This window comes from Seriola aureovittata, chromosome 10 (genome assembly GCF_021018895.1).
Source record: "Seriola aureovittata isolate HTS-2021-v1 ecotype China chromosome 10, ASM2101889v1, whole genome shotgun sequence".
NCBI lineage: Eukaryota > Metazoa > Chordata > Actinopteri > Carangiformes > Carangidae > Seriola > Seriola aureovittata.
In genome coordinates this window covers 4,286,832-4,298,933 of record NC_079373.1, presented here as the reverse complement: position 1 = coordinate 4,298,933, position 12,102 = coordinate 4,286,832, and the positions used below count along the sequence as shown (strand labels likewise).

The following is a 12,102-nucleotide window of genomic DNA, read 5'->3' as shown; positions in this document are numbered from 1 at the left end:
GTTTGCTGAAAGAGTGGAGGAGCAGGTTTGTCATGAACTCCACACTTTTCTTCTAAGAACATGTTTGTAAACTGAGGCGGTTCAGGGACCCTTGTAAGGTTACATGCCTTGTTTTCACTCTGTTGATTACTCTATCTATCAAAGACTAATGTCCTTGGATGGAAGAAATGCTGCATAAGCATCCGTCTCCTAATTAATTTTCGTGTTTTTTTCTTTTCAGTCATCGAGCCACGACAAGAAGGTAATTTAAACAGTGTAATTTAAACACTACCTATTTATTCAAAGGGGAACAAACAGATGCTCCGGTATTATACACACTTGTAGACATAATTTAGTGGGGCCTGTTAGGAACGCACAATAAAAGCAGAGGAGCCGAGCCGTGTTTATAGTCGTGACACAGACCGACTTATACAACTCCTCCTACACATCTGCAACAACACAACAGGTCATTTTTGTATATTATCTTCCTCTACGTCATTCACTTCCTCCTTCCTGCTGTGGATGGACAGATGGAGGAAGGAGTGACTGAATAAAAACAGGTTGAGATCTAAACTTGATTGTGTTTCCTGAATCTTTTTGATACATTTATAGAAAAAAGAAAAAGTTGCTTCACTTTTATTGTCGACTCGAATTGTGGGGAATGTAAAATTTAATTCTAAATTGCATTTTCAAAATAACGTAGGCCTCGAGTAGAGCTGTCAGAGACTCACTCACATCTCCTCGCCTGTGAAATCTTCCTGTTACTTGCAATCGACCCCCTCTGACATGCATAATTTATCCATCTCTCACTCTAATATGAATTAAAACACAGAGTCGAATGGTGAATCACCCTGATTCCTTTTCAACCCATCCATTTCTTTAACTTTAACAAACCGACTTTACCATAGAAACCCACGATCACTCGGAGTCAAAAGCTAAATGAAAGACCTCCATTGACTTTAAATGGAAACCTGTCGTCTTGCCATCAGATCTTTTCCTCTCTCTTTTCTGTCCTTTTCATGAAGGCACAGTGCATCAAGTACGTTCGCCTCCTGCTCCCTGTCAAGTCTCTGTAAGGTAATTAGTGGAATTTCCTCCTCTGGCGCTTCATTATCAATGTGCCTTATTTACATATGATTTCAAACACCAGCCGAGCACTGCTGATTTTTTTTTTTTTTTTGCTCTTTGCGGTTTTTTATACGATCCATGGAAGTGCAAACGGGAAACGTAGCAGGGGGCCTTTGGGAGAAGAAGAGGTTGCACTTTTGCTTTCCATTGCTTTTCTCTCTTTTCTCTCCCATCTCTGACTTCTACTGTGCTCTCTCTCTCTCTCTTTCCCTCTCTCTCTCTCCGAACCTTGCAGCTGCTGTAGCCTCTTTCGCTCCCTCTCTGCCTCTCACCCTCTCTCTCTCTCTCTCTTTGTCTCTCTATCTGTCTCTCTCTTTGCACAGCGGGTGGCTTGAGAGCTGAAGACCTCCTCTGCAGGTGCAGCCTCTTCCTGCTCTCTCTCTCTCTCTGCCTTTCTTTTACCATTTCCTCTGAAGATCACATTCATACCAGCACTCATACACTCTTAAGTACAAAAGTTTCTCTGATGCCTGTTTAAAAACCCCTCTTCCCCCCCCATTCTCAGTATCCTCTGTCCCTGCTTCTGTGTGTCTGTATGTGTGTCATGTCACACATGCAGTTGCACACTCAAGAGACCAGTGAATATGCAAACAGAAATACACGCCATAGAATTGAGTTTCAACCATAAATTAACCTCTTAAATCTCAAACCTAATAAATGATGCTGCAGTATTCCTTCCATCTCTTTATCGCACTTCTCCAGCACTCTATTTTTATTTATATCCGAACAGATGATGGATTCCAGATCATTTTGTTCTGCACGTCTATCTGTGTTTGAGCAGCAGTGGTCCGTGTCAAACCACTCACTCACACAAATGTCTCACAGTATAGCACCATCTATTGGACCTGTACATGAGGTGCAGTTTGCTCCTGTAGATGCATATTTCAGTACTTTATCCTAAGTTGATGTTCTGATTCATCCACACACTCAAAGCTTCGAGTAGAAGAGTCTTTCACCAGTTTTGAAATTTTTGTGTAAAACTAAAGCTTAAGCAGGAAAATAAAAATGAGTGAACGGTAAGAGTAGACATTGGTTAATAAAATGAAAACTGTTGAGACAGTTAAAAGTGCATCTCATTACTTTTCTGTGTGTGTGTGTTGAATTCTCAACAAATCAGCACTTTGAGTGTGAATTTTTGTTCATGAAATTAAAAATGTGAGATTCAAAAGGTTTGGCTAAATTGATGCAAAATTTATTCCAGCCTGCTTGTGGTAATTTTATTTTGCTGAAAACATTCCTAGATCATAGAAGAAAAAAAAGGAGTGCTAATGAAAAGCCAGATGAACCAGAAAATACTGACTGAGAACAAGAATGGCTGCCTGTTTCTTGTCTTCTTGATGGCAAAAATATTTAGCCGGGCCGGCTTTCTCTTGGATCTTTGTGGGGCTTTTGTCTTTCTGAAAAACGACTTCTTGTCATACCTGCTGCATTCCTTCTCTTTTATAGATGACTCAGTCTGGTACAAATTGCTTTACCTACTTGCTAAAACTCAAAGAAGAAACTCACAGAGGAAACTCAAAGCGACTCTGATACTCTGGGCCTTGCAGCCACAGTTTGTGTGGACTTCTGACCCCTTCACTGCAAACATAAACAAGGTTGAACGTTTGACCGATAAGGGAGAGCTCTGCAGGAAGCTTGTGGCCGAGCGTCTGTTTCTTTGTAGTGTCTGGAGCGCCCCTCTCACCTCTCACTCCCTGACCCCTGTTAGAGATAATGCAATGTCATTGCCACGGAGGCCACTCCCCCGCCTCGTCCCTCTGACCAATGACAGCTCACGGAGACGGCCTCCGTCCACATGGTGAGAGGTGAATGTGCCAAAAGAACAACTCCAGGAGTGACTGTCCAGCAACTTAAAAGACAATATACTGGTGGAAAGGAGCAGGTTTGAGAAATGTACTTTTTGCATGTGAGAAACTGATAAGGCATCAGTGGAAGGGCTGCGGCCTCAGAGATAAAAATGTGAAAAAATGCGGCTGGTTTCTATCAAAAGGATGATGGCGAAGATCCACTACTGAGGTCCTACACCAGCTCTGAAACTGGTGTAATTCTCAGAACAGTGGATGATGGACAGCTGTCTTCCCTCACTGAGACTGTAATTTGAACCTTTCCTACTGTACACCTGAGAGCACACCTGACCATTCACTAAACCCCGCCCTCTCCTAGTTATGCCTGCTACACCCATCCAGCTTTCTGATAATGAGTAATATTATGAATCCAAAGTCATTTTTGAAACAATTGATCCTTCAATTCTGGCAGAAAAAGACAAAGTCAAGCAGCCTACTGTCCCAGACTGACCCTTTCAGCTGTAGCTAACATGCTAATGAAGCTGAGCGTAGTGTTGCTCCATTAGCTAGTTGAAAATGCTGTCTCCAGCTGATATGTAATGGTTCCAGCTGGCTCGTTTTAAAACATGAAACGTTTTAAATTTGTGTTTAAAGACTAGAATTAAATGCAGGCCCCAGGTGAAAAGTCAGCGTCCCAACTTTACAGTAGTTGTGCTAGTTGTCAGTGGAGCTTCTTCTAACGTAACCTGTAACGTAACTAACTTAGGTAGCTGATGACATGCTCTTTGGCCTCTGAAGTACTTCTTGCTGCTAATTCATATGTACTAATGTAGGGTGAATTTTTAATGAGGGGCTTGTAATGGAGTATTTTTATAAGTTAGTAGGCTACTGTTTGTGTATTACGCTAGTTAGCCGGGCGTGCTAATGTTTTCAGCTTAATTTAGAACAGATAAACACACCATTTAATCCATTTCTTACACTTTTGCTTTTGTGTTTTTGATTTGGGAGGGTTTAAGGCAAGATGACACCCCGCTCCAAACTTTTCAGCATGTGGACAAATCCAAAGCTTGACAGACCTGTCATGCTTAGTTACAGTTGCTATGGTAAGATCAGAAAATCACTGTTCAGGGGGTTGGGTTTAGCGAACGGTCAGCTGGCTGGGCTGCTCTGGGCTTTTGCTTCTGATTTTCTGTTTCCAAATTTCAAGTTCCTCTCTGACAGCCCTGAACCCCTGAGAAGGTCTTTCTGGCTGTATGCGGTGTCGCTGACTATTGTACCTCTCTGGTTTGCACAAATGCTCCTCTTGTGTGTAGTTGTGACTACTGGGCAAATAAACTGCTGAAGCTAAATGCAAACCTCAACTCTTAGAGAGTCTGTCACTGTCCGCCAAAGTGTTGTAGTCAATAAATCTGAGACGATAAATAGGTCATACAGCTGCAGAGTCATGTTTCATTCATATCTATAACAGTAAAACAGTTGCAGGTCATTTCATCAACTAAACATCCCTTGGTCAAGAAAACACCAGTTTGACTGAGGCCAACAAAATCACTAACAACAGATCAAATATACAGACTTAAATGTATATATCTACTAAAAACATCAGTGAGATGGCGTCATGAGTTGTACCTCTTTGTGCAGCGCTGCTCGGACGGGCTGCTGTTGATGCTGCTCTGCACCAGTGTGAGAAAGTGGGACATTTTTGTCCAGAGCAGAGGTTCAGCAGACAGACCACATTTTGGCTGGATCGAGTGGATTCTCCCCATCTCTGCTGCGATCAATCTGCGGAGAGAAAACATTCTCTCAGATGAGCCAGGCTGACGCTGTTATTGCCCAAACAACCATTATCAGAGTAGACACACAACTCCCTTTCCATTTAGCGCTCTTATCTTGTTCTTCTTTTCAAAAAATGGGCCTTGTTGCATTTGTGACCTTTTGACCACCAGAGTGCTCATTCTTGAGGCATCTGAGTGGTGACATAGAGTTTTCTGGGTATACTCCACAGAGGGTATCAGGCAGAGCAGGGTGATGGATGTCCATCATGGCCCTGGCTGCTCAGCCTCGGCAGTGCTGTGTTGTGTCCTACTGTCCTGTGGTGAGAATAATGATGCTGGCCTGTTATCATCAGAGTGATGAATGAAACAGAGGCCATGACTAAACAACATTGCTCAACATGAAACATGACTCAACTCAAATAATTAAGAAAAAAACACCTGCATCAGCACAAAGGAACACACACACACACGAGCGCGTGCACACACACACACACACACACACACACACACACACACACACACGACCTCCAACAGTGACCTCCAGCTATTTTCTTAGAAAACACATTATTCTCAATAATAAACCTGTTTGACCTGAAAACAATAGATTTTACATCATTTGACTGTTTGTGTATTTTTCTATGATACTGATAGCACTGACTGAACAGCCTTCACAGTAAATAAAACTTACATTTAGTTTATGGTAACTCATATCTTAACCACCATATTATATTTTAACTAATGAACTTGAAATTTCAAAGAAGTATTCCTGTTTAAGTAGTAAATGCCATAATGTTGTGCAGTATCATTACACTCACAGATCACATACTATGACTGAACATATTGTTTTTATATAATGATGAAATAACAACTCACTCATAAAGTCCCATTTATTTACAGTACGTGGCAACAAACCTAATAGATGCAGTATGACCTGAATGCCACTGTTTTTGTTCATATCATTCAGTACCCATACCATATATATAAACACACACACACACACACACACACACACACACATATATATATATACGTATATGTATACAAAATGATTTCTGATTAACTTTGAGTCACTGTTTTTCTCCTTTTAATGACAACCTTGTCACACTGGATGATGGTCATCATTGCATGAACATGTTCCCTCCCTACATGTTCAGCTCACTGTCTGTGATCAAATCAACTTTACAGAAGAAATCAATGTAAAATGTTAAAACTGCTCTGGCAGAGACCTGTAGATGGAGGGCTGCTGGAGCAGATCGTCATCCAGCACCGTTCCTCTAACAAACTCGTAGCAGATGCCATTCTGGAAGCTGCAGTAGATCTGTGGGCCGCAGCCGTGGGCGTGGAAGACCTGGAACATCTCCACCTCCCGGTCCCGGTTCACGTAGAGCTCCGTCATTCTGCCGTACAGCCGCACCAGGACACAACCAGGCTCCTGGAGAGAGCCCACGTAGCAGCCGATCAGCTGGTTGGTGATGCCCTCTGTGAACGTCTGGAAGAAAAGAAAATCAGAAAGGAAGCTAATACAGAAAAATTATTATATGTGGAAACAAAGCAGATGAAACACTTTATGGTGTAGTTATACCATAAATTTCAACATACTGTAGATTCCAAAGAGTCCATCACACATTTATCATTGTTTATTTGTAAGAACATTGTAAACTAGTGCTTATATAGATAACAATGATAACACTGTGCAACCTCTTGTAAAGGTGACATGTGGACAATAAAGTTACAGCATGAGCTGTTCTTCGTGTAGTGTGTACAACAGGCAGTAATGTACATTACTGTGTAAGTGAAATACATGTGAAGTTTAATGGGTCACTCCTTGAACTATCACACTAAACATGGAGCTTTACAGTTTAAATACATGCAGCCAACAGATGCCATATGTTTGGTTTCAGGACTTACAACTTCTGCTGCAATATCATTTTACAGGCCACTAATTCCCCACCGTTATGGCCCATTACCTAAAATTTCCTCTAAACCTTCCATTAAAGACACAGTCTTGTGAAAAATATAGAAACAGAGAGATCATTTACAAGTGACTGCTGATTTGTATACTTGAAAAGAAACCTGAGAAAATACCTGCGTTCTGCATTAGAACACGTTTAATCCTGAATTTTTCAAATATATAAAGAGGCCATGTTTAAATTAAAAGGAACCATATTGTGAATTTTATGTACATAATTATACAAGTATTAGCAGCAAAATCTACTTAAAGTATCAAAAAGAAAAGTACTCATTGTGCATAGTGGCACCTAAATTTCATAATTTGATCATATGGAAAATCTTAAGGCTGTGAAAAAAATGTAGTGGAGTAAAACTGTACAAATAACTCTCTGAACTGTCATGGAGTAAAAGTATAAAGTAGAATGACTATACTACTATACTCGAATTACAAATACTTACATAAACATACTTGTTACATTCCACCATTGAGGATCAATGGATCAGCCATCTAAAGTCCCAGGTTCATTGTGCATCAGTTGGTTTTTGGGCATTTGCATATTTGCAAGAGAATTCACACCTGTATCAATCAGCAGGTCCTGGATTAATGTTCAAATGTTTAGTTTAAACTGTGTTCAGATGAAGCATATTCTTTATTTCTTTAGAAAGTTAATAAAATACAAATTTTTGTGATGCGCATTGGAAAGCAAATCTGTAATCAATGTAAACCCAGATTCAAAGTATTAATAGTCAAGATATTATATATATGAACAAAACAACAAACATTATATAAACAGACTGAGACCGAAAGGGATAAAGAGCTGAAAGAAGAAAACTCCTGGATCTCTGATTTTGCTTTCCTCTAAACTGAAGCAAAAAAAAAACCCAAAATACATGAATGTTAAATTAAACTGTCATGCAGAAAAACAGACACACATATGCAAGAGTAGGTAAATGACAGATGTCCAGCTGCAGAGAGCTGCAGCCTGGACTTGTTTCTTGACACTTCCAGCTCAGCTCTTCCTGGCTCTGTGTGTGTACACTACAATCCCACAGTGACCACTGTTTGCCTGCAAAGGTCTCGTCGGACATTTGTTGTCATTCAGCGGTTTCTCAGAGTCTCTCATTCTCTGCCACAGTCTCCAAGGCATTTTCTGAGCCTCAGATGGGACCTGCACACAACACTTTTTCATCTGGAGGGGAAGTGAACACAGGCCCACCTTCACATCTGATCCACTATTTAAAGAGGTGCCATTTGGATGCTTTGCATTGGCTTTCACAGTGTTATTAAATGCCTTTTGTCTCTGAGTTGCATATACAGTATTATTTTCATAATTATATATTTATATGAAAGTTACTGCATGTTATGATATTTGAAACAACTGATGAATAAAATAAATTGTCATTTGAAAAACAAAAACTTACTATTTAGAGCACTTCCTAAACGCTTCTTAGAACACTAGTGTGTACATATATATATATATATATATATATATTCTTTTTTTTTCTTTTTAATCTTTCTTGAAAAAAAATGTAATAAACTATTAACTGAATTAATAAATGAACTTGCATCGCCTTCAGTTTGATCTATTGTTCCATTTGTCACAAAAAAAAACGGATTACAATGCGTCACAGGAAGGCATAATAATAAAAAAAGAGCAGTCAAATAGATAAATATGAATACAAAATATAGCAGAAAGTAATTTAAAGAGGAAAACTGACAGTTAAAAGCACAGGTGTAGCAGTAGGAGCTGTCTGTCCTTCCCCTGTTCACTCTGTATATTCCAATCAGATGAACACAATACATCATTAAAGGGGCCGTTGGGGCCTGAGGGCTGAAGGGAAACATCTACTCCTTTGTGTACATTACTGGACCTGGTGTAGATTGAGAGGTCACCCATCCAATGTGCTGTCACCTAACAAACATAAACCCAATTTCTCTGAAAGATTGGACCTTGTGTTTGCACATGGGACCAGAATGGGATTATTCTGTACTGAGCAGATGCTCTGACAACATCTACGCATCTGTTCCCAGTGTTTAAAAAAAAAAGAGAAAGTAAAAGTCTCTCTTTGTTGTCCAGTTACCTTGGCTTTTCTGCTGGTGTAATAACTTTAAGATGTCTTTCTATACAGTGAAATTTGAGACATCGGAATTTTTCCATTCCTTAAACTGAATATCACCTTTTTTTATTGTGCATACTTTTAATATAGCTATTCCATGTTGTGCTTTTATTTTGAAAATACTGCTGTTGTGGTTCAGTATCAAATGTGGTTTAATTTTCTTTTCTTCCTAAAAACAGTTCCAACTGGTTGTACTTTAAAGTCAAGACTTTTAATTTTAAAGACTAAAGCTGGCGATATTCTATATTTGTGTTATTGTTATAAAATTCAAATTCAAAAATGATGTCCTTGAACAGCTGGGCATTTTTAGTAAACATTACTCAAGACAGACTTTTTTTCAGACCCTTAAACTCCACTAAATGTTACATATTATTACCATGTGTGCTTGTAATTTGGCTTTTATTTTGAAAGAAAATAAAAGTAAAAATTTTTACCATTATTCAATATGCAGTTCTATATAGCTTTGTGATATAGTTCTGTTTTCCAACAGCTAAAACAATAGTTTAGTGAAAAGATGAAAGTCAAGCATCACAGTGAATGTGATTTGTCATCAAACCACTCATCCACCTACTGTGTTTTAAATCATTTTGGTTGATAAGAGACTTTTTTGAATTAAAGTTGGACAGAACTGTGCTGAGAAAGAAGAAAAGCTCTTCGGTCTTCCGTCCTTCAGGTTTGTGGCTAGTTTCATGAGAAAAGTGGAACATGTCTTTGCGGAAAGTTTCAAAAAGTTTAGCCTGAACAATGACTGCGGACTGTCAGTCATTTAAAACGTTCAGTGTTGACCTTCATCCTTTTCTGCTACAACTCAGTACATTTCATCCTCAGCATACAGCGCTCCATAGCTTCTGCTGCTATGACATTAACTTGCTGCTCACAAGCCAATCTGAACACAAGCAATCACAGAGGAGTATTCCTGCTGACAGGTTCAACAAAAACAAGCAAAGAGAATCAGGTGCCAATTAATGAGCCTGACCAGTACACACAGAACACACTCCTGTAAGCGCCTGTACTCAGCCTGTAAGTGAGAACACCTGTGGCGAGTTAGTACATTAACACCTGCAGCTGTGGGTTTAGCCATAACTGTACTTCAACACTTTTTACAGGGGTCAGTATAACAGATGCTTCACTGGACTATGAACACAGTTACCACATCATAGTACTTAACATATTGGATGCTTTGGGTAAAGGAGGGAGATCCCATCGCGTGAGACTTGTTCCTATTATATCTCAACTGAATATGTTTCACCAACACAGCCACCAGACCCATACTGACTTTGGGTTGTCCATCCGTCCCATTCTTGTGGACACGATATCTTAGTAAACTTCTTCTAATTTGGTCACAAATGTTCACGCGGACTCAAGGATGAACTGATTACATTTTAGTGGTCAAAGGTCAAGGTCGCGGTGACCTCACAAAACACGGTTTTGGCCGTGTGAACGCGATATCTCTGTAATGCCTTGAGGGAATTTCTTTAAATTTGGTAAAAATGTTCACCTGGACTCAAGGACAAACTGATTAGAATTTGGTGGTTTAAAGGTCAAGGTCAAGGTGACCTCAAAAAACATGAGTTTGGCCATTACTCAAGACTTCACACAAATGGTTAATATTCTATGATTCTGGATTAACAGGGATCTAACCTGAAACGAGCCTGAGTGGAGGAGGCAGAACTGAATATGAACTTATTGTAACCTGATATGTAGATAAGTAAAAACATTGGACTCTTTCTTAATAAAGTCCAGGGGTCATGTGATTTGTCATTTTGTTTAAACTGTAATTATGAGCGGCTCCAACTTGTGATTTCAAGTTGGAGATATTGTGAATTTCTGACTCCGATGATGTCTCCAACAGCTGCAAACGCATCAACAAACTGCTGGCAGAATGGCTGCAAATGCAACATCGCTGGCAATTATATCAAAATGAAATCCAATATTAAAACTAATGCACTGTACGCTGTTTGTTTGTGTCTGGTTTCACTTGGTAAAGAAGTTGGAATAAGTGGTGTTTCTGCTGACTTTGTTTGAATGCAGCATTAGTGAGGCCTTCCCATTCCCATCCTTGGAGCTAGGATCTGATCAGGTTTTCTGATGGAAGAGCAGCACCCGAAAACCTGAACCCTAAACGCTGGCCCAGATTTCTGTGCTGATATTATCAAGGTTGACCAGCGCACGCAAAGCAAACCCTACAGTATATACAGTAAAATACTGTTCATGCATTGTCTAACAGATTAATGCAGGGTCACAAGAATTAAAGTTCATCTTAGCGATACTTTTATAAGCCAACCTAGAAACATGGGAACTTGATGTTTTCATAATAACTCACAGTCATCGATTAATGGCAGATGACCCAAACATCTGGAGACACAAACATTCACTTGCCTTCATCTGAATGTCCTGTGCCTTCCAGTGAGGACGGAGTCTGCTGAGAAGGTCCAGGATTCCTCTCTGAGGTTCGTGCTCGTCAATGTGGATGTCCACATGGAGAAGCTGGTTCCCAGCACCAGCACATGCACTGTCCATTTTCAACAAAGTGGATCAAAAGTCTTACCAATTTTACCTTCAAAGACTTTTAGGCCCTGAACTTTTTCAGTAATATTCAGACCAAAGTCCCACTCTGCTCTAAATCCACCTGAGTTATGTCCAGGCAAACCAGTTCATCAAAACATCGGCCAAACATGGGCTACTTCTTAAAAAATGGTGATATAATGCACAGCAGAGCTCTAACATCTGCTCTCAGAACAATTCAAGAGCCATCAGTGGTATTTACACGTCAATGAAATTGTCCACTTGTATGTCCAGTGACTCAGCAGAGGCCCAGCTTGCTTATCAGGGGCCAATGTTCCTATGGGCATCTTCATCCCCACTGCCGCACAGTTTACACATTAACCACAGGTGGTTGGAGTTCTGCTGCAGGCACGTGTATTTATTAAACAGGACTCAGTGGGAGACACAATTGTTGATTTTGAATGAAGTGTGGTGATTAAAGTTTTGCCTCAGTAGAGCTCTTTCTTTTTTATTTATTCATTCATTTAATCACCTACCACACTGCACCAGAGTCATTCTAATGTGCAGTGAAGAGAAATTCCTGCAAATGGTAATTTAATGAAATGAAATAAAGACCAAATTTTACTGTAAAATGTAAGTAAGTTATTGAAAACAAAAGTCAAAAAATGTTTTTGAAATTAGAACTACTTTTGACTACACTCCTTTTGAGTGTCCATTTCTATGACAGTTAGAGTCCATTGAAGGGCAATACAAAAATACAGGTCTGCAATTAATGAACTTTTCACCATCAGTTGTCTGTAATCCATTCAAACAGATGGAAGTCTGCGCTGTCGCCTACAAAGAGGAGACACTTGTATCCAAATTGA

General features: G+C 39.7%; 1 protein-coding gene across 3 annotated transcripts in view; it reads right to left on the bottom strand.

Annotated features, from left to right (window-relative positions):
* Positions 1-11,545, bottom strand: part of zgc:113516 (uncharacterized protein LOC541449 homolog) — a 35,710-nt gene extending 24,165 nt beyond the window's left edge. For 2 of the 3 annotated variants that reach the window (XM_056386280.1, XM_056386279.1), the window contains exons 1-3: positions 11,111-11,545; positions 5,890-6,152; positions 4,518-4,670 (exon numbers count right to left, since the gene is read on the bottom strand). In XM_056386280.1, the coding sequence (XP_056242255.1) occupies positions 4,518-4,670; positions 5,890-6,152; positions 11,111-11,251 (557 nt within the window). In that variant the 5' untranslated portion in view covers positions 11,252-11,545. Of the gene's footprint in view, positions 1-4,517; positions 4,671-5,889; positions 6,153-7,072; positions 7,968-11,110 lie in introns of those variants that run through there. The other variant, XM_056386281.1, reaches the window with a different exon arrangement.
* Positions 11,546-12,102: the final 557 nt, after the last annotated feature.